The 23,437-nt window shown below is 39.6% G+C and overlaps 1 protein-coding gene across 2 annotated transcripts in view; it reads right to left on the minus strand.

Moving 5' to 3' along the window:
- Positions 1–35: 35 nt before the first annotated feature.
- Positions 36–23,437, minus strand: part of FGF14 (fibroblast growth factor 14) — a 593,464-nt gene continuing 570,062 nt past the window's right edge. For both annotated transcript variants that reach the window (XM_059685059.1, XM_059685060.1), the window contains exons 4-5: positions 6,201–6,399; positions 36–1,919 (exon numbers count right to left, since the gene is read on the minus strand). In XM_059685059.1, the coding sequence (XP_059541042.1) occupies positions 1,783–1,919; positions 6,201–6,399 (336 nt within the window). In that variant the 3' untranslated portion in view covers positions 36–1,782. The remainder of the gene's footprint in view (positions 1,920–6,200; positions 6,400–23,437) is intronic.

Consider the following 23,437-nt stretch of genomic DNA (forward strand, 5'->3'; position numbering starts at 1 on the left):
GTAAATGGCGACTGGGTCATCCTCCCACATGGAAATAATAACAAGAGGCCAGGATAATGATCCCACATATAGTTTTCTATAAATGAGGTTCAGTTTGGTCTCAATTAACTCTTTCAAGAACAAAACATTGAATTTTATTAAGTATACACAGAGTTAACAAACATATTTCCAAACAGTTTAGTATTAAACATTTTGAAACTCTTTATATCCAATATTGAACATTTTGCGTAGTTTCTTCACTGTGTCGACAATATTCACGGCCTTTCTTGGTAGTTGTCTTCCCTAAGCTCAGAGTTATTTAAAAGGAAATTAAGAAAGCAAATAAAACAAAAGCAAATTGGTTGAACGGACCGAAAACCTGATGTTTGAACGTGTTGGTTTGCCTTTAATGTGATCTAGAACAATTCAACAGACTGCATTCTGAGATCGTGGCAAGGCACCCCTCCATCCCAGCCCTTGGGCAACTTGGGCCCCAAGAAGCTGAGTTAGAGGTATGGACTGGTAAAATACACAGTACCTGACTCAGCATGCTGAGCTAAAAAAAATATTATTTCCTAATGTGTCCAGTTTAAAAACTTGTCATTAAACACCAAAAATATTAAAGTCTAAGTTATAACTAAGGTTTGCTTTGCTGCTTCAGAAAAGAACACAACAGCCGCCTTGCCCATGCTCTGCTGAGTATGAGTGGAACGCAGCCAAAACCCGGGATGGCAATAAGTTCGGTTCATTAAAAATAGGAAGGATTATATCTGAAATGGATTTAGGTAGCGCACTCTTGTAGGGTGTAATTGTTGTGTGTTTTTTTTTCTCTTTTTCCAAATAATGAGGATTAGTAGATGAAAAAAAAATGAACCTTAATCAGGCCTACAAGGCCTACAGAGTTCTTTGGACCCACTTTCTCAAAAACCAGTGGGTCTTGCTCGCTGGGCAAGGCAAATGTTACCATTACCAGTAAGCTTGTGATATGTATAAAACACACACACACACACACACACACAAAGAAACTAGAGGGGGGTGTCAAACACATATCGGAGAGAACTTCCCACGGACTGTGTTTGACCCACTTCTCACCCCGGCAACGCCGACCTCAGGAGCACAGTACCTGCCACTGAACAGAGCGTATATGTGTGTTTAATTGATAGTGTGAGCCAGAGACAACACTCTTAATCTTTATGATGCATTTTGTAATAATAGGTTTAGAAGGCTTCCTGATTCCCTGATCGCTCTCCGAACTAAGCCAACTGCAACGTGTAAGATTTGGAGGAGCACAATCCCTGCAAAAGGTCACGGACAGTGGAGCGAGCAGCCCTGTAAAAACGGGAAGAAGAGAAATCCATAATAGCACAGGTTTACAGCTTCTAACTAGAAATTACTCAATAGTATTTGTGTGCTACAAAAGTGAACTTAAACACATGGATTTTGCTGAAACAGGACTCAAAAAGGATTATGGGTAGCTGTCAGCAGGCAAGGTATCGAGTGTACTTGTGAAGTATGTCATTCACATGAAGTGTCACAGTCACAGAAAAGATATTAAAAAGGCATTCCATATCTGGTAGGGCATTCCATGGTCTGAGTTTAGCTGGTTGTCCAGGTGTCTTCTTGTTGTAGGAGGCGCAACAGGTGGAGATTTATCCTCTTGCAACCAAGAAGTTCGAGACAGCAGCGAGCAAGCATCCGCTTACTTCCAGCTGCTCCTCGGCCACGGGAGCAGAAGTGTCTGGCAAGGATAAATCACTCAGCTGTGCTCGGGACCAGTAAGTCACTACACCTGTGAGGGTCTGGCTATGTCGTCTTACTTTTGTTGACTGGTTTGCCTCCATTCATTATTGCAGACGCACTTGTGCTTTTACTTGGCGTCACCCCAGCCTTCGGGACCGTTTCTCCAACGTCATGCAAAGATGGTTCTCGATACATGGCAACTAATGACAGGAAGGAGGGCACGAAGAAAAGAGGAAAAGGAAGTGTTACCAAGTTCAGTTCAAGAATCAGTGCACGCACACACCACAGCAGTTCGCCCTGTCCTTGTTTCCCTGAAGCAAAGCAATGCCAGTGGGAGGGATACCTGTTTTAAAGCAGTCATTTCCCGCCCCCAAATAGAAGATATTACCACCTTCACGTTCTCTGGCTTATATAACTAAAACATGTACATAGGTGTGCATGGATGTGTGTCCAGGAAAGAAGGTTTAAATGGGAGACATAGCCTCTTTGAGGGCCTAAGATATGAAACACACACACACACACACACACACACACACACACATCACACACACACGATGTACAGTAGGAGAATGGCAAGCTTAAATCTAATTCTCTTTGCATAGCAAGGAAAACTCAAACTTCCCTCACGCTGCACACTGTCAACACTTGAACCACTCATTCCTATTCATCTTGTCAAGTGTTTACACCCTAGATCAGTGATGGCAAACCTTTTGAGCTCGGCGTGTCAGCATTTTGAAAAACCCTAACTTAACTCTGGTGTCGTGTCACATATAGAAATTTTTTGATATTTGCAACCATAGTAAAACAAAGATTTGTATTTTTGATATTTAGTTTAGATATTTAAATGCCATTTAACAAAGAAAAATCAACCAAAAAAATGAGTTCGCGTGTCACCACTGACACTCGTGTCATAGGTTCGCCATCACTGCACTAGATCATTAAGTTACTTTTCTCTCAAGTGGTTCAAAAGCAACATAGTCACACTAGTGTCAACATCCAAGCTATACAAAGCAATAACAAAGAACTCACTTTCCCTAATCAGGGCCTTCAAAGGTCATTGTTTATATTTTTCTCTCTCGGGATAATGAAAAGAGACCCTTAAATAACTGAAGGCAACTGCGTGGCATTTTCTATTTTTATGCCTCATTTTCTGATATATTATTAAACATCTAATAAGTGATGTCATGCAAGGCAGAAGCACAAAATGGTAAGAGAGCAAGTGGGACTGACATCTGGTAAGCTCTGAGAAATTGCCCAAATAGTGTCTGGCCACACAGTTAATCACAAGAGTTCATGTGGCTTTTTGGAAAATGATTATCAGGAATCCTGGGCGAAATATTTAAGAACGACTGATTCTTGGGAAAAACTAGGTGAGTTAAAATCATCTGCCATCAGAAACACAGTGTATTAGATCCGCCCAGCCTGCTTTTTTTGGCTTTTGAGAGTTTATGATGCAGCAGGTCCTAGAATAATGTAATTTGGTTCCAGTTCATTTCATTATAATGTTGATGGGAAAAAATTGATTCCCAGCTGGGACTACTATCTGTGTGGAGTGTGCACATTCTCCCCATGCCTGTGTGGGTTTTCTCCGGGACTCCGGTTCCTCCTGCATCCCAAAGAGGTGCACATGAGGTGGGCCGGGGTGGCTACACATCCCAGTCTGAGGGAGTGGAGGTGGGTGTGAGGACTCCTGTGATGAAGGGGTGGGTCCCACCTTGGGCACAGAGCTGCAGGGATAGGCTCCGCCATCCTTGACCCTGAACTGGAATAAGTGGGTTGGAAAAGAATTTTCTTGTTTTTATTCATTTTAAATGTAGGTATAGCTCAAATTTATTTCATTGTTTAATCTTAAAAGTGTAATGGGTGTTTATTTAGAAGTTTGGTGATATTTTTGTGACCAGAAATATGAAGTGGGAACTTAACTCTTGTTTATACCGATTATCTTAAAATTGGTTTCATTAAACACGTTTTGCTTAAAATTTCAGTTTCCAAAAACTTATAGATAACATTAAGTGTGGTCTTACTGTACTTTATGAAGAGACCTTATGTTTAGTTAGGAAGAACTACCACATGCATTCTCCACGTTGGTAGAATTTTACCTTTTGCACCAATGAATCATGTGATTTTTTAGTAGCACACATATTTCAAAGTGCTGGTGTACATCAGACCTATATTAAATGACTCAGCAAGTTGGTAAAGGGGATTCATCCACAGTCCTTGAAGCACTTTCCAATTGCTTACCAATTCAGTTAGGAGACAACAGCTCAGAGCATTAACCTTGATTGTCTAGTATGAAACTGTATAAGAGATATGAATTCTCCAGAGCAGTAATGATTAATTAAGTAGCTAATTTGTCCTAACATTCCAATGATATAATTTATATGCTGCATGGGTCTTGAAAGCTTGAAATTAATTTCCTCTATTAACTGCACTGTGTGATAACCTCTGTCACTCCAATACACCCTTGTTTATTTTAGAGTACTTCTATCTGCTAATTATTTGAAAATACTATTTCTCTCTTCTTCATATATACATATAAACAACACATGCACACAACAATAGTTCAGTGTGTGATTGAAATACAAGTGATATTATTACACCACACCTTTAGACTCTCAAGATATTTCTTGTTGGTTATACAAAAGATCTGGTTTCTAGAGTTTGCTTCAGGTAAGAGAAACATAAGGGACTTTTTTGGTTTTCATTACATTTATGCAGCTAAGAAACAAATTTTTAGAAATTTAGTCAATTCTTAACTGTCCATATTAAAAAGTTAATATAAAGAGACAAATCAAGAAAGTGAACAAATAAAAATTTCTTTAGAGCTTCCATTAACAGTCTTTAAATTTTTCACTTGCTTTTAAATATTGGTAAGTCTGATGGTTTCAAAATTCATTTAAAAGAATAAAGCAAACCTGCCAGTGTGGCTCAGTGGTTGGGCTTGAACTATGAACCTGGAGGTCATGGTTTGATTCACCATCAGGGCTCAAGGCCAGGTTGCAGGTCCATCCCCTGTGGGGGTCATGCAGGAGGCAGCCAATCAATGATTCTCTCTCATCATTAATGCTTCTGTCTCTCTCTCCCTCTCCTTTCCCCTCTGAAATCAATAAAAATATTTTAAAAATAAAAGATTGAAGCAAATCATAGAGATGTTATTTTAGAACAACAGAGAAACCCTCTCATTCCTTATTTACCCTCTAATTTGTCCTATGATTTATCATATACTAGTAATGAGAATAATTTACTAATTTTTCAGACTCTGGAACAATTTTTCTTTTCCTAGATAGGCCCTGCTGGTTAATCATTTGGGTTTTAATGACTTGTTCTCGAGGCAAATTTAGTTAAGGGTGATAGGAAGTCAACATCATTGAAATTATAAAGATGGTATTAATCAACAAGAGTAGTTTTCCAAACTTAGGCAAACTGAAAGCTAATTATACATTGACATATAATGAATATTTAACTTTCAATATTTCAAATTATCTTATTCCTATGTAAAGAATATAGATTATAAAACCAATGTGGATTTTTTTCTTTATGATTAAGGCTTTCCTGTAGGAATAAAAAATAAACAGAAAATCAAATCTTCTAAACTAGTTTAAAGCGTTTATTTAGTTATTGTAGATCTAATTTTCTGTGAAAAGTAAACAAAAGTATTTAAATAGAAAACACTTGTGAAAAGCCTCGATATCAATTTTTTGTAGTTTTCAAATAAATTTATATAAAGTAAATGACACTTCTGGCAGAATCCTTGATGAAAAAGGTGCAGATATTTCTGATTAATTAACAAAAGTTTATAGCTTACCTCTGAGAATCTGATAAAAGTAAATGCCTTCACTGTTTACAGGAGAATGTAAAAGAAGGTAACACCACAACTAAGGATACTAAACAATTATGCAGCTTGGAAGGAAGATATGTAAATCAATAAGTTCTTTAAAGGACAAGTTATTGACTATTCATTTTCTGTATTTATAATAATTAATTCACAAGAATATGGTTTTACTTTAATCTAGATATAAAAATGGGCAAGTGTATTTATTCTGTAATACTCAAAACTAAGTTTTTCTAATATGCCTATTATCACAGTCACAGAGTTGTAATGTTATTACAAACTTTTAAAATGTTAAAGTTAATTAAAATTTTCTAGGGACAGAGAGGTTGGGACAGTGAGGATTTGAGACTTTAGAAGTATCAGAGATAGGGTTTTGCTGGAATTTTTTAAATTAATGGATTATGTATGTGTATACATTCTATCAATATGTGTATATATGTATCTACATACACATACAGACACAGATATAGCTATACACAATAAAGTGTACAACTCTTAAATCTACAACTTAAGTAGACACCTGTGCAACCACCATACAAGTCAAAATAAAGAGCATTTCCCGAGGGTTCCTGTGGCCACAGCAGAGCTATCAATGTGAAGAATAAATGTGTACTAAATCTGATAAGTATAATACACACAGAACACTCACCTTCCAATGGCTTGGGTAGAAAATGAGCTGCTGGTTTCGTTTTCTTTACTCTGTTTCCTTTCATAGCTTGCCCTTCTTTATTCAAACCCAAAAACCAGGCTCTACCAGATTCTTGTTGTCTGTACAGCATGGACGAGTAGATTACATAATAGTTTTCAAAAACAGATTCTTTAAACTTGCATTCAGGGGTAAAAAGTTCCTGCCAAGAGAAAAGGAAGAAAAGAAAGTTAGAGGAAGGAACGGGGGTTTCACGGTGGTTTCTCTTCTCTTCTCCAGCAGTTTGTCCACCAAGTTGAAGGAGTCAGCTCTGGGGCAGGGATGGCCAGACGCACCTCTTCCTACATGCATGACTTATCCATACACTTTTCCCAATATGCAATACACAATGAATAGAGAAGCTGCTGTTATCAAGAATATATTTATAGACAAAAGTACAAGTGTTCTTTAATAAGAAAATAGAAGGCATAAGCAAACTCAAAATCTTTTAAACAAAAAGACAATGCAATCAGTATATAACCAGAAAGAAGACCACAACACAGTATTATATCCACAATACACTAAACAAATAGCAAATACCAGGTATATATTTCAGGTGTCTGTAATCCATAGGGACAGTATATGATATCCTAACAGTGGCCAGTTGTTCATTAGATCACTGATAATATAGGGTGATACATTTTACCAACGAAGAAACAAATGGAAACCCCAAACTAAAATCATAACAATCAGCTGGCACACCAACTAGCTCCTAGAGCTGAGTCCAGGTGTGCTGGCTGGTCATAGTGACAGAGGTGAAAATACTGACGCAATTCCATGGTTTGGAGCCACATTGGAGAAAAATATCCAAAGGTGCCCTAACTGAAAACAATGAGTTAAATGCTATAACTCTCAATGCCATGATCTATATTGACTGATGAGTAGCACAAAGCTTTACTATTTTATGATTATCATTAATAACACAAATACCCATAGATGACTTTTACATACCTCCGAGATTTAACCTACAAAGACATTTCTGATAGACCTCTATTAAAATTAATTTAAAAATTCAACCTCTGTAGTTCTAGGCCTGGAAAGTCACTTAACTTGTATTTATGGCTATTTTAAATAGGCTGAACACTGTGCTAATATATATATATATATATATATATATATATATATTTGCAAAAGAGAGTTTTATTGTCATTACATTTTTTTAAAATATCACTGTACTTGGAAAAATTTTTACCTTAATAGGTTTTTATGACTACAGAAGAAAAAAACTTTCATTTTTCTTTTAAAAAGTAATTTTCTATACACATTCTAAAAAAACATCCTTTACAGTCTAAAAATTAAAACTTTTAAGAGTTAAAATTATGTAACCATAATAAGGTATGTGACATTATTGCCAGTAGAAACTTTACTTCAATATTTCCCAGGAGAGTATGAATTATCAACTAGGATCTCTTGCAGGTTATAATTTATTCAGAGTAAGCCATAACTCTAACTAATTCACTGGAAGCAAATAGTTTGCCAAGAGGAAGATGCTTTTCATGACAAAAATGGAAAATCCAATGATTACTTTGATAATATCAGAATAGCCAAAGGGTAGGCTTAGCCTCCTTCTAAAGGAATTATGTAGACCTTCACGTCTTCTAGATCAGCGGTTCTCAACCTGTGGGTCGCGACCCCTTTGGCGGTGGAACGACCCTTTCACAGGGGTCGCCTAAGACCATCCTGCATATCAGATATTTACATTACGATTCATAACAGTAGCAACATTACAGTTATGAAGTAGCAACGAAAGTAATTTTATGGTTGAGTCACAACATGAGGAACTGTATTTAAAGGGCCAGAAGGTTGAGAACCACTGTTCTAGATGATTCCACCTCAGGCTTGATGATGATCCTGTTGAAATAAATGTTCTGGCCTTCTACTAAGTTCTATTTCTCCAAATACACTCTTATTATATCTCTCACTAATAAATAACAGTCTCTCCCAGTCAATCTCCAGACCCGCCTCAGAGGAAAGACTAGCAAAAGGGTGCTTGTTCATACATTTGTGGTGAGGAAATAAAATGAAACACTGTAAATCTGGCTTATCCTCAAAAAGACTAATAAATATAATATACTAGAGGTTCAGTGCACAGATTCATGCACCAGTGGGGTCCCTCAGCCTGGACTGTGCCCTCTCGCAATCTGGGACCCCTAGAGGATGTCGGAGTGCCAGTTTGGGCACGATCCCCTGTGGCAGTCCGACATCCCCCAAAGGATGTAGCAGTGCGGGAAGTGGCAAGAGGTTGGGGAGGAGCCCAAGCTGGGGCCAGGCACGGCTCATGCTCATCCCGGCCCCACTGTGCCTGCTGCTGCCACCACCGCTGCTGCTCGGTAGCGCTGCTGCAGAGGCAGGAGAGGCTTTCGCAGCTGCAGCTGCGCTCACCAGCCATGAGCCTGGCTTCTGGCTGGTGGTGCTCCTGCTGTGGGAGTGCACTAACCACCAGGGGGCAGCTCCTGCGTTGAGCATCTGCCCCCTGGTGATCAGTGTACATCATAGCTACCAGCCGGTCATCCGGTTGTTTGGTCACTTAGGCTTTTATATATATACTAGAGGCCCAGTGCACAAAAATTTGTGCACTCGGGGGGAAGGGGAGGTCCCTCAGCCCGGCCTGTGCCCTCTCGCAGTCTGGGACCCCTCCGGAGATAACGACCTGCTGGCTTAGGCCTGCTCCCAGGTGGCAGAGGGCAGGCCTAATCCCTAGGTGCAGCCCCTGGTCGGGCTCAGAGCAGGGCCAATTGGGGAATTGGGGCGCCGCCCCCTGGCATGCACAGAGCAGGGCGGATTGGGAGGTTGCGATGCCACCCTCAGTCATGCTCAGGGTAGGGCCAATTGGGGGGTTGGGGCACCGCCCTGCCACGCTCAAGGCAGGGTCGATGGGGAGGTTGTGGCGCCACCCCCTGTCACGCACAGAGCAGGGCCAATCAGGGGGTTGGGGCACTGCCCCCTGTCACGCACAGAGCAGGGCCGATCAGGGGGTTGGGGCGCCACCCTCTATCACCCACAGAGCAGGGTCGATCAGGGGGTTGGGGCGCCACCCTCTATCACCCACAGAGCAGGGTCGATCAGGGGGTTGGGGCGCCGCCCCTCTCACACTCAGGGCAGGGCTGATGGGGAACTTATGGCTCTACCCCGTCACACACAGAGCAGGGCCCGTGGGGTGGGGGGCTTGGGACGCCGCATCCTGTCACACACAGAGCCGCAGGGCGATCAGGAGGTTGGGGAGCTCTCCCCTATCAGGCACAGAGCAGGGCTGATCAGGGGGTTGGGGCGCCTTCCCCTGTCAGGAACAGAGCAGGGCGGATAGGGAGGTTGTGGCCCCGCCCCCTGTCACACACAGAGCCGCAGGGCAATCAGGGGGTTTGGGCGCTGCCCCCTGTCATGCTGATCCCGGTGCTGGGAGGCATATTACCCTTTTACTATATAGGATAGAGGCCTGGTGCATGGGTGGGGGGCTGGCTGGTTTGCCCTGAAGGGTGTCCCGGATCAGGGTGGGGGTCCCCAGTGGTGTGCCTGGCCAGCCTGGGTGAGGGGATGATGGCTATTTGCAGCTGGTCACACACCCTTCAGGGTGGGGGTCCCCCCTGGGGTGCTTGGCCAGTCTGGGTGAGGGGCTGAGGGCTGTTTTCAGGCTGGGACTAAAGCTCCCAACTGCTCCTTTTTTTCTTTTCTTTTTTTTTATTCTGGGCCATCTTTAGCTCTGAGGCTCCAGCTCTTAGGCCTCCGCTCCTGAAAGCAGGTATCTGGTTTGTTTAGGTTCTACAATCGAAACTCTGTATCAACTCCAGGTCTGAGAGCCCGGCTAGCTGAAAGCTGGTTTCTGGCGTTTTGTTTAGCTTCTATTTTTGTAACTATGTTTCAAACTGCCAGCTCAGAGGCCTGCAGCGGCAGGCGGGGAATGTTGGAGTCCTCCGTCACTGAAGCAAGCAAGCCTCATGTTAGTTTCAAGCTGTCTAGCTGCTGGCCGCCATCTTGGCTGGCAGTTAATTTGCATATCGCCCTGATTAGCCAATGGGAAGGGTAGCGGTTGTATGCCAATTACCATGTTTCTCTTTTATTAGATAGGATTGGTTGAAAGTGCATCTTCTAGGACAAACAAAAGAGATTTATCTTTTTATTGAGATATACCAAGGCATACAAGCATATTACTTATATTACTTATTAGTTAAAACTTATCTCAAATCCAGCTGAAGTGGGATTGGTAAAAGCTGATGTAAGCTGAGGTCATTCAGGGATCAGAGGAGCTGGCACCTGCCTTCTGGGAAACCAGCTCTTTGCCCAAAGCCTGGCTCACCTTATTGATAGGATCATTGACGACTGACTTTTATCTAGAGAAACCAGGGCCTCCAGCTTTGGAAATTCAGATCCGTAGGGTAGTCAACCCTTAGTCTTATCTGATTCCCCCCTGCCATAATGTAAGAAACATGGAGGATAATGCTTGCATTACCATCAGCAAATTGGAAATGTATTGTCTTCACTCTAAGTTGACTACGTTGAATATGAAAGAGAAGGAACACAGTTGATGTGGAAGAAATCACTCTTTCTCTGAGTATACCCTAACGACATCTGACACTAAGTTTTTTACTAGTAGATAAAATATTTCATCTTAATATTCTCAGGTAGCCAATTCCACATCCCCTTTCTGTGAGCTGTGCCAGAGGCTTCATAGATAGGTGATTCTTTCTGTCTCCTACAACAAGAGCCATTCCTTTAGTTGCTTGTGATGGTGGAGACTGGTCAGTATATTTTCAGTCTTCTTTATTCTTGGTTAAATAACTAATATATGCACAAATGTACTACATTCAAAGACACTATAACCTAATACATTTTGTTAGAGTTCTCTAGGCTTTTCAAGAAATCAATCTGCTCATCAATTATTGGAGCACAGAAGGAATCCCTGTATTCCCAGAAGTACTTAATGAAAATTAAGATTAGTTATTATTTATTAGGTGTCATAAGGGACAAATATACATAAATGGGAGGCAGTAAAGTGACTATGAACACCATCTGTGCAGCCAGATCTCCTGGGGCTCAACCTTGGCCCCACTTCTTACCAGCTGTGTCCTTTGGGAAATTACTGAATCTCTGGCCTTCAGTTTCTGCCTCTTTAAAAAAAAGTACAAAACCATAGGATAATAGAATGGTTTGGAGGATTGAGTGAATTAATATATGTTATATATTTAGAAGAGAATATGGTGTACAGTATGTACTGACTACTTAATTTTAAAAAAATATTCTCCATCACTTATAATCTAAAATATATTATTTCAATTATATCAATATTTCATCAAATGAAAATTTAGGTAAGTAATTAGCCAATGAGCCCAATTGGGCTCAGTATCAGATACACCAAAATAAACATATACAAAGCAAACAAGATTCTTCACTGGAAGAATTTTGTTAAAAGTCTTGTGATGAGAAAATGACAGTACAGTGTAATATCTGCTGTGATAGACTTACCTTCAAAATGCTAGAAGGATGGTAGGTGTAATAAGCATTGTAAAGGACGGTGGTGGGCAATGCCATGGTACATTTGAAGAACTATAATTAATCGATTACTATGGCTTTGTGGGGGCAGCACTGGATAGGAAGATGGGTTGGATAAATGTGACAAAGGATCTTGGACACTCTGATAAACAGACTAGATTTCTTAGAAGCAAGAGATGTGAAGGGTTCTTAAATAAGCAAGGGAATAATGGCATAGAATAATTAGAAATTACTTAATCTCTGGCCTTCAGTTTCTGCCTCTCTAAAAAGTGTACAAAATCATAGGATAATAGAGTGGTTGGGAGGATTGAGTGAATTAATACCTCCTATATAATAAAAGCCTAATATGCTAAGTGTCCGGTGGTCCGGTCATCCCTTCAACCAATCAAAGCATAATATGCCAATGATATATTAAGGCCACTCAACTGCTTGCTATGATGTGTATGATGTGCACTGACCACCAGGGGGCAGTCATTCAACTGGTCAACCAGTCACTATGATGTGCACTGACCACCAGGGGTCAGACACTCCGACAGGTAGGTTAGCTTGCTGCTGGGGTCCAACTGGTCGGGACTGAGTGAGATGGGCCAGACACGCTCTGGAGCCCTCCTGCAGTCCCTCCCTGGCTGGCCAACTTCCCGTAATCCTCCCTGGTCCCAATCATGCACCAGTGGGGTCCCTTGGCCTAGCCTGCGCCCTCTGGCAATCTGGGACCCCTCGGGGGATGTCGGAGAGCCAGTTTCAGCCCAACCCCATAGGCCAGGCCAAGGGACCCCACTGGTGCACAAATTTGTGCATGGAGCCTCTAGTGTTATACATCTAGAAGAGAATGTGGTGTACAGTAAGTACTCACTACTTATTCTAAAATAATATCCCCATTTATTTTATAAATACAAATCTGTTGTTAATTTGGAGGGTGACTTTGAGAAGTTAGTGTACATATCACTTACATACTGATGTAATGAAGCCCGATCTCTTGCAAAATGGACTTGAAAATTGTAGAACATGTGTATGTGTGTGCTCATTTTAGTAATTAGTATTAATGCAATAGTCAAGGATGCATAAAGTAAGGGAGAAATACCACCAGAATTATGGCATGTTATAAATTGAGTTCTGAACTTCCTTGTAGCCAAAACAAAAAGAAAGTGGCTATAGCCCTAACCGGTTTGGCTCAGTGGATAGAACATCACCTGCGAACTGAAGGGTCCCAGGTTTGATTCTGGTCAAGGGCATGTACCTTGGTTGCAGGCACATCCCCAGTAGGGGGTGTGCAGGAGGCAGCTGATTGATGTTTCTCTCTCATCAATGTTTCTAACTCTCTATCCCTCTCCCTTCCTCTCTGTAAAAAATCAATAAAATATATATTTTTAAAAATGGCTATAGGTTATAAAAATTATGGAAAAGAGAAAATCTTTTCTTTTTCTTGGCACAACTTCCAAAAGGCATTCCTTGCAAGAGAAAAGTGATATTCACCAACATAAACAAAAAGATGCTCTTGACAGTAATTGTACAACTAATGACTTTAGTTTTGTGTTTGAGTCCTACAATATGCTCTAGAAAGATAGATGAAGTGAAAAGTCCCTAGGTAGGACATGACATAATGGTAACTGATGAAACCCCCAGGAATCATGTACATAGCAGGAGCCATAAACTCAAATGCCTATACTGTCCAGGAAGATACAAGAGTGGAAGCAAGCTGGTATAATCAGAGTACCCTTCTGAGGATAAATGTCCCCTTACTCAGGCTTGGAAGAAGAGACAGAGAAAATAGTAGAAATAATGGTTCTTACTTGAAAATAAAAACTTTAGATCTTCAATAGAACTGATTTTTTTAAAGGAAGTGTGAAATCCAGGTTTCTAGATAGCATCTCCTTTCAAGGGTGACAACTATTTCTTGGTTCTTGTTTTTGTTTTTCAATAAAGCATGGACCAGGGGCCTGAGATGGGGCTCAAGCGCCTCCAGCTGAGACCTCCAATGTAGAGTGGCAAGAAAAGTACTAAAGAAGAAGGAACCCCAGGTGGCTTGGCATCAATGTATCCCCAACCTCACTTGTGGTTTTTATACTTGGAGTAATATCATGATTGTGCCAGTGAAACACCCCAAAACAGGCAGTAATAACAAGAGACTGCTTATTTAAATGTAAGCTTACATATACACTCTTCAAAACTGCCAAAGATAAATAGATACAAAGTGTGATGTATCCTTTTCTCATCTTGCCTGTCTATATTTAGAACCACCAACACCAAAACAACCAAGTCAACAACAGTTGAGTTCCAGCAGGAGCTTAAATATTAATTTGTATCTCTGCCAAACTAAATCATCAAACCATAGAATAGGAAAACATAACCACCAAACAAAAATTTCATATCTCCTTTTCTGTTGTGGTTGTTTTCGAAATGAAAGCACCATCTGTGGTGTACTTACTTTGTTAACAGTAGTAGCAGAATTCCTCTTCTAAGGGAGATGTTTTTGTTTAGGAAAACACCCTGATGAGCCATTATCATGTACACAGCTAGGCTTCTGGGTTCAGGATAGAAGGAGAGGGCGGAGGGAAGAGAAGGCCCAGGTTCCTTAATTTATAACCAAGGAATCGGCCAGAAGCCCGGATAATTAAGCATAACCATAACCAAAGAACTTGGGAATGTTAGTGGTTGGCAAACTGCAGTCCATGGGCCAAATGCAGCTGCTGTCTGTTTTTGTAAATTCACACCAGAAAGTTCAGAAATGAGTTGTTGAGGCAGAGACTGTATGGCCTGCAAAGCCGAAAATGGTTACTGTATGATCCTTTGCCAAAAATTTTTGCCAGCCCTGTTGTAAGATAAATTTTGAGGGTTTCAAACCAAGGTAATCGGGGAGGGGTTGTTACTCTGATTTCAAAATTCCTAAGGTGCTAAGAACCCCCAGATTAAACTTGGATTGCACTTATTTTCATGTATAAATATGCATTCAATTTGAATCAGAATTTTCATTAGAGTTTCATCCCTGGAAAAGCCCTTACGGTATGTTATGAGCCTGGGCTACTGGTAAGAATATGGAAGTGACATCCCATAAATTCCATTTATGTAGTTCCTGCATCATCTTTGGTATAATCTGTGACTAAATAAAAATAAAAACTATGCTTGGTTAATGTGTGCCTGTGTACCTAGCACCAGCACCTGCACCAGCTCCACTGTTTGAAAGGGAAAATTTCAGAGTTATCAAAAAATTCAGTTCTTTTTCATCATTAGTAATGACCCCGAACCTGGACTTTTTATGAATATTGCTCTCCAGGCTTAAATTGAGAAGTTCTTACTTGGAGAATAACAAGTCACAAAGATTTTTTTTTTTGCAAATATTACATAAGATAATAGAGGTGGGAAATGATTTGTAAAATGTAAGTTGAGTTGGAAACTATATTTATAAACTATGACTAAATCAAAAAGTACCAATTGAATGTTGTTATCCTGACCAGGGTGGTAGTTATTCAGTTTTTCTTGACAGGTTTCCACTTAATTAGCCATATCTTTAAGTGTGAATCCCAATGATCCACTTAACCCACATTCCCAGTTTTTCTACTTTTTGGAGATGTAGTCTATTAGAGTATATCCTGAAATCAGCAGAGATTTATGCTTCTTTCCCTCATTTTTATAGTTTTTAAATCAATCATGTCCTTTAATGATATTGTTATGACACTACTCAGGCCCTTCAAAAACTGCAGAGCATTCTTAAGATTACATATAAAGGGAAAAAAATTCTGACCTTTTAGCAGATTTTATACTTATCAACTTTGAAACAAAGAAGGATTTGTACTTAATACTCAAAAGTAGAAAATTTAGGTTTGCTTATCTGAAATTCTACATAATCAAATATTTATAATATTGAACTGTAACTAATCCCTACAAGGAGAAAAATAGTAAATTGTTTGTGAATATACTTCAATCTAAAGTATAATTATATATATATATAGATTTTATTTAATTACAGGAGCCAGTAATTTTAATTATATATCCACTATCAAAGTAGTTTCTACTTTATCCTTAAAGGACCAGAAATTGTTACTTTAGAAGTTTCTAGAGGAAACAAGATTTTAAATGAACATGTTATGGGTTTATTTGTTTTTTGCCAATAAAGATATGATTTGACATTTAGAGAAGTTATACGTGTATAAAGCTACACATATGTATCTTTAGACATTATTTTATGTATAAAATATATATTTTTAATTTATTATATGATATTTATATATCTTTTTTCTTATGACTTATTGACATGACTTTTAAAATTATGGCAAGAACATTATTTATTATAAGGATTAAATATTAAACAATTAATTACTTTAATTTATTTAATATAAAATGTATTTTTATAGATTTTAATACATATTATATAGACACAAATATATAAAAATCTTTACATATACATAATGACTTGCTCCCAGGTCTGACTGACAGACAAGTACCTTCCCTATTTCACCCAGACTTGGCTGGGCATGAGTCCATTCTCCCCCCTGTTAGTCCCTGCCCCCAGCAATCTGCAGGGCAGAGATGGGTGGCTACCTGGGGATGTTAAACTGCAGCTTCCTGGCAAAGCTGCACAATGACACGCCTATAATATTTGGCCTTCCCTTTGCTCCTTCCCTCTTGTTATTAACTAGATTAAATTAGAATGGTATCATATTATTGATAGGCGGCCTCCTGCATAGCCCACACTGGGGATTGAGCTTGCAATCCTGGCATGTGCCCTGACTGGGAATCGAACTGTGACCTCCTGGTTCATGGGTCCATGCTCAACCACTGAGCTACACTAGCTGGGCACTCTTTGAGCTATATTTTAATAATATTCCTATAAATCTATATACTTCTCTCAGGCCTATTTCTACAGGCATTTTCAAGCTTTTCTATTTGTCTTTCCTTAAATCCCATTCTATCCTTTCTTTAAACCCCATTCTAAATTAGACTTTAAACTTTTTTTGTATTAAGTGCCGGGGTCCAAACCCCAGCGGGTCCAGGGGTCCCCAAAGGTGTGGACGGAGTCGGCGAAGAAGGAATGTCACGGAGACAGCGTTCAGTTGATCAGCAGCCTAGCCAGGATCTCCAGCCCGGATCTCCAGAGAGGTTCTGCTTCGGATCTCCAGCGAGGTTCTGTAGCCATGTTCCCTCGCTAGGTTCTCCAGCCAGGTTCTGTCCAGGCTCTCCAGTCAGGTTCAGTGTCCAGGTTCCAGTCAGGTTCTCCTCCCAATCTCTGTAGTCAGGTTCAGTCCAGGATCCCTTGCCATGTTCTCCCGCTAGGCTCTGTCTCTAGGCTCCGAGGCCAGTCCCGGTCCAGGATCCTCTGGCATGCTCTCGCCAGTGAAGTTCTTCTGTCTCTAGAGAATGTTCTGTGTAGGTTCTGTGCCTAGGCTCTGTCTCTCTTGGTCCTGTCTTCCAAGCCCTGTGTCCTTAGTTCTGTGTTCTGAGTTCTGTGTTCTGAATTCTGTCTCATGAGTTCTGTCTTGTTGACTCTGTTCTAAGTTCTGAGTGTTTCTGTCTTGTTACAACTGTATTTATACCAGTTGATTCAATCCTATCAATCTCTATTACAAAGGTTAGGGCGTTTCTTATCTCCATTCCAGGGAGAAAAGATTATGTAGTTTAAGCATGATTGTTCGTAGTTAAAGGGATTAATTACCCGCCTGGCACTTAGTTGAGGGGTTTTATTCCCTCCCTAACTTCAGGGGAAAATCCCTACCTGGGGAAAACAACCTTTCTCAGAGACCTTGGTTAAAACACATAGTGCCAAGAAGGTGAGCAAACATATTAAGAACAGTATGCCATATATGCCAGGTCCCTTGAAACAGCAAGCATGGACCGGCTCCCGGCAATTAAGCTTATGTGTTATAGAGGTTTCCTAAGAAAACCAACCCAGCCAAAAACATGTACTTATATAAATAAAAACTTAACCAAATAAAACAGATCAAAAGTACCTATTTATCCAACCTCTAAAATGCAAGCTTCCATAGAAAATGAAAGAAGCTAGATAAAATAGATCCCATAGTACTCCTAAAATACAACAGTCATTGAATACTATTTCCTTGTTGGGAGCTTTATTGTTTTCCAAGACTATTCACATGTTTTGATTGATTCAAAAATGCTATAAAAATGCTTTCAGAAGAAAAATAGCATTGCCCCATGTCACAGATGATGACTTGCAGTCTCGGGGGGAACAAGTCCTAAGAAGCAATGGATTAAGAATTTTTTTTTTAATGCATGTGATATTTTTACCTACACCATGCTGCTACTTAGCACATATTTATGAGTTATAACACTGTTGAAAATATGGACCACATGTAAAAGGTTTATCTCCCCCCCCCCCCCCCCAGCAGCAAAGAAATCATCTTACTGGAATAAGGGAAAGGTCAGTATCTGATAAGAATCATTAAGGCTAAATGTGTGGAACACGGAGAAGCAGCCCATGAGGTGCTAAAATTAACACCTCAGGACTGTATTCTCTTGATTTTGCTTTATTAGCTAGAAACACATTGGCTATGATTTCTGGTAACAACTTGTTCGATAATTCCAAAGGTTAACACAAAAGGACAAACATTGAACACTGAAACCAGAGGCCAACAAAGTAAGAAAGGAGGTCATAGCAATACCTTCTAAGGAGGAGAGAAACATGTCACACTGTTGGCTAAGGAACTCTGATTAGGTGAAGCTAAAGCCCCTAAAGTTCATTTCTGCTATGGACTTCATTCTCCCTAAATTAGCCCTGAATTATTTTAATGTTATATGATGAAATATTACAGCATTGATGAAGATATTGTCTCACTGCATAGGTTATTCATTGAGAATGTTCACTATGAAATAGGTAGAATTATTTTATTTAAAATTGGTGTTTTTTTTGTTTGTTTGTTTGTTTGTTTTTAATATATTTTATTGATTTTTTACAGAGAGGAAGGGAGAGAGACAGAGAGCCAGAAACATCGATGAGAGAGAAACATCGACCAGCTGCCTCCTGCACATCTCCCACTGGGGATATGCCCGCAACCCAGACACATGCCCTTGACCGGAATCGAACCTGGGACCTTTCAGTCCGCAGGCCGACGCTCTATCCACTGAGCCAAACCGGTTTTGGCTTAAAATTGGTTTTAAAAAAGACTATTGCAAATAAACTTCCTGCCCCAGAAATTAGATAATTTTATAAATTAAATATTATGAGTAAATGGAAACAATTTCTACTTATTGTATAAGCAATGGAGTCTAAAATTCATGCAATCATTTATCTAATAAATATTTAGCAAACTTCTAGTATTTGACAGTACTGTTCTTTTTTTAAAAAAAAAATGAATCTATTGAGGTGACATTGGTTAATAAATTATATAGGTTTAAGGTGTACAGGTCTATAACACAGCATCTGTGTTATAGAACACTGTATTGTGTGTTTAACCCCCCCTCCCCCCCGAGTCATGTCTCTTTCCATCACCATTTATCCCTTTACCCTCTCCTGCCTCCCCCACCTCCATTCCACTCTGGTAATGACCATACTGTTGTCTGTCTATGAGTTTTTTCCCTAATTCCTTCACTTTTTTCACCCAGCCTTCCACTCCCTCTGAGAGGTATGAGTCTGTTTCTGTTTTGTTTGTTACTTTATTCTGTTCCCTAGATTCCACATATAAGTGAAATCATATGGTATTTGTCTTTCTCTTACTTGCTTATTCCACTTAGCATAATACTCTCTAGATCCATCCATGCTGTCAAAAAAGCTATCATTTCCTTATTTTTTATGGCTGAGTAGTAGTCTATTATGTAAATGTACTACAGCTTTTTTATCCACTTATCTACTCGTGGGCACTTGGGCTGCTTCCAAATCTTAGCTATTGAAAATAACGTTGCAATGAACATAGAGGTGCATATATTCTTTCTAATTAGTGTTCTGGGTTTCGTCCGATAAATTCACGGAAGAAATAAGGCAGTTCTATTTTCAATTATTTGAGGTAACTCCATTGTCCGTCACTGTTCTTAATTTTGAGATATAATAATGAGAAAAAATTGATATAGTCTGTCTTCTCTTGGAGTATACAGTGGGAGAGACAGATGTTTACATTAATGATCATATCATTACAAAATAGGACAAGTTCTTACATGGAGAGAATGGTTTCTATGAGAAAACACAACAAACAAATGTGACCAAACCCAGGTTGGTAAGGAAAAATATTGAACTCTGAGATCTGAAGCATTAGTATGAGTTAACTAAGCTTAGGGTATGAAGAAGAATATTCCTCGAAAGATAATATTGCTTGCAAGGTCCCTGGGGAAGGATCGGGCACAGATCATTTGAGGGACAAAAAGGAAACAATGAAATAGGAGTAAAAATGTGAAGGAGAGAGAGATAGGAGTAGAGATCTAGGTGTTAGGTATGAGCTAAGCCAGGATGTCATGTTAAAAGGCTTTGGTCTTTTTAAAGGCAATGGGAAGACATCAAAAGTTTTTATGCAACAGCATGTAATAATCAGGTAGGCATTTGGAAAGACCACTCTGCCTAAAGTATGAAGAAGGGAGAGTCAGTTTGGATCCAAGAATGCTGGTTTAATTACTGCAGTGCCAGGCCAGGGCATTGGCAGTGGTGATGGAGAAAAAAAGGCAGAATGGGGAAATATTTATTTTTTTTATATATATATTTTATTGATTTTTTTACAGAGAGGAAGGGAGAGGGATGGAGTTAGAAACATCGATGAGAGAGAAACATCAACCAGCTGCCTCCTGCACACCCCCCACTGGGGATGTGCCCACAACCAAGGTACATGCCCTTGACTGGAATCAAACATGGGACCCTTCAGTCCGCAGGCCGATGCTCTATCCACTGAGCCAAACCGGTCAGGGCAGAATGGGAAAACATTTAGGAGGTCAAGTAGTCACTGCTATGTGATTGTACATGGCAGCTAGGGAGAAGGAATGTCAAGCACGATGTGTAGGTTTCTTGCTTGTAAAACTGGATGATATTTGGTATGTGTTCACTGCTGTTTCTGAAAGGTCAAATAGTGCACTTCTGTATTCTTGGGCAAAATAAGCTTATGTGTATAACATACATTTACACAGTGCTTTCTGTCCTTTTATAAAATACTAGAGCCCTGGTGCACAAATTTGTGCACAGGTGGAGTCCAGCCAGCCCTGCCCCAATGGGGGCTTATCAGGCCTGGGCCGGCAGCGGGGATGGGCTGAGGGAGGTCTGCCAGCGCTGTCCCCTATAGGGGTGGTGTGGGGGGGGGTCAATCGGGGGCCTAGCTGGCCAGGGGAGGGGCTACAGGAGGTTGTGGGGGAGCGATCGGAGTCCCAATCGGGCCGGTGGCCGCCGCAGCACCCGTCATAGTGACCAGTCATTCTGGTCATTATGGTGTTCTGGTCGCTTGGCTTTTATATATATAGATTTTTTTCAAATATCCATGGGGTAATTTTCCGCACTGTCATATTTCAATTTTATCCTGAAGTAGCCTGTTATGTGTGTATTTTCAATTCCAGATTACTTTTACAAAATATATTTATTCCTAGAACAAAAACAAATCACAGTTGAGGAATTATTATTAGTTGCAGAGCAAATAAAGTTGGAGGAGAAAAAAGCTGGAATTTGATGGAAATAGTTCCTTAAATTCCTTATAGTTTTTTGTTGTTGTTTTTTAAGTCCCAATTAGTAAACAAAGCGGTTCCCTTATCACCACTAAAACACCAGAGGATGATGGCCATTATAAACTTCCCCACTGAGGGCAGAATGTTGCAAAAGGAAAACTTATAAGTGTACTACAATAGGAAACTATTCTATTCCCAGTCAATTCAGTTAAATACATAAGAATGACCCACAAACATTGTCAAAAGAAGTAAATTTTGTGACATTTTTAGAATAATATGAAACACAGTTATTCTTACTGATGCCAGAGCAAGAGTTGAGAGGTGGGCTCCTGTTTGTTTCCTTAATACATGTTATTTGTCCATCACTTATGAATTTATCTGGCCCTTTAAAAATAATTTTCACTTTCACATTGTATTATTATAAAACAACACAAATTCCATCCCTGTTCTCTGCATTAATCTGTACATGTTTATCCTGACTTGCCACATTTATCATTCTGCATTGAATTGTATAAACTTTCAGGTATAGTTTCATAGATTAGTTCTTCTATTCACTCAATCGGTCCAATTTGCTTTTTCAGCTAAAGAGACCAACCAAAAGGTAGGTGCCCTGAGGAGGAAAACTGAAAATAAATTAACAAGTATCATCACACCTTGTTACAGAGCACAATGATCAGGCCCTTAGAGACTTGTGTGTTCCTTGAGTCACTACACTTTTAAGAATAATATATACATGTAGAGAAAGACAACCAAATCAATCCAGGGTCAGAAAGACGTTGGAATAAGGAGATCAATCAACGGGAATGTGAATTAAAGTCATCAAAAGAGAAAATCACAGATGAGAACCAGTGATCACTGAGTACAGCCCACCCTAAGTGCAGTAAAGGGGTCAAGGTTGAGGACTTGAAAAATTAATGGACATGGGTTTGCATCCCACTCTGGCCTCTTACTACTAATGATCATGGAAAAGTCATTTAACCTTCAAAATAAAGTTCTTATTTCCATGGAATAATTGGATTGAGTGAGAATTTTTGATGCAAAGTACCCTCAATAAATGTTAGCTATTGTTCTTATGAAAAGATTAAGGATAAAGAGAATTATAATAATGTCAAACAGGATTCACAAAAATGAAGAAACCATATAAGTGTGTTCTACAATTCCTCTAATTGCTGTATTTATCGAATACAGTAAATTCAGATCTGTTTATCATGGAATTATAAAAACCGGATTAAATGCAAAAAGGGAAGATAAGGGAAACAATGAGTGGGAGCAACAGGGGACCAGGGAAGGGGGAGTCACCAGCAGGAACTGCCAGAGGGAGTATTATCAAGTAAGGATTATTGGATAGTCTTAAAATTGGTGAGTGCAGGAGGGGAAGTGGTTCAACAGAGGATACCATAAAGATTGTAAAAAATAATTTATAAAGAGAACTTTATAAATCTGAGGATGCTATTGAGAGACTGGCCAGATTTAGATTGTTTCTGATTTCACCCTAGAAAAGGACAGTGGAGGGAGAGATTGGCAGAAGGGAGTATAAAGACTTTTGAGGAGAAATCTGTAGTCTATGATTGGGTATCACGGTTTCAGTTAATGATACAAAGACCACATTTGTATTTAAATTCTTGCAATTTTGATCTTAAAACATTGATTTTATGACAACATAATAATTGTAACCTAAGCCTGTCTTTTTGTGTGAGAGATGGGAAGGATATTCTGTTTTGCTAATATGGCAATAGGACATTAGTCTGGTAGCATTAAGGGAGAATGTTGGTCAGTGGTAGTATCGTTATAGTGTATGCAAGATGAATATAGTGAATATAAAACTAGCTTTGAGTTGCATATGGAGAATTAAACTTATAGATAGCAAATACTGAAGGACCTATTTTTCTTTATACAGTATTTTTCCAATGCTATTCAATTCATTCATTTATTTGACAAATGTTTGAGTGTCTCTGTGCCAATCATATATTAGTTACTGGGGGTGAAAAGCAGCTAACATGTAGTCCCTGTCCTCTAAGAATTTCAGTTTCATTTTAGTGAACTGAATCAATATCCAATCAAAATCACAATGCAGAGCTTCCAGTACTGTGATGGAGACTAGAGAAGGGAATAGCTATTTCTGCCTAGGAGAACAGGAA

Source organism: Myotis daubentonii, chromosome 2 (genome assembly GCF_963259705.1).
Source record: "Myotis daubentonii chromosome 2, mMyoDau2.1, whole genome shotgun sequence".
NCBI lineage: Eukaryota > Metazoa > Chordata > Mammalia > Chiroptera > Vespertilionidae > Myotis > Myotis daubentonii.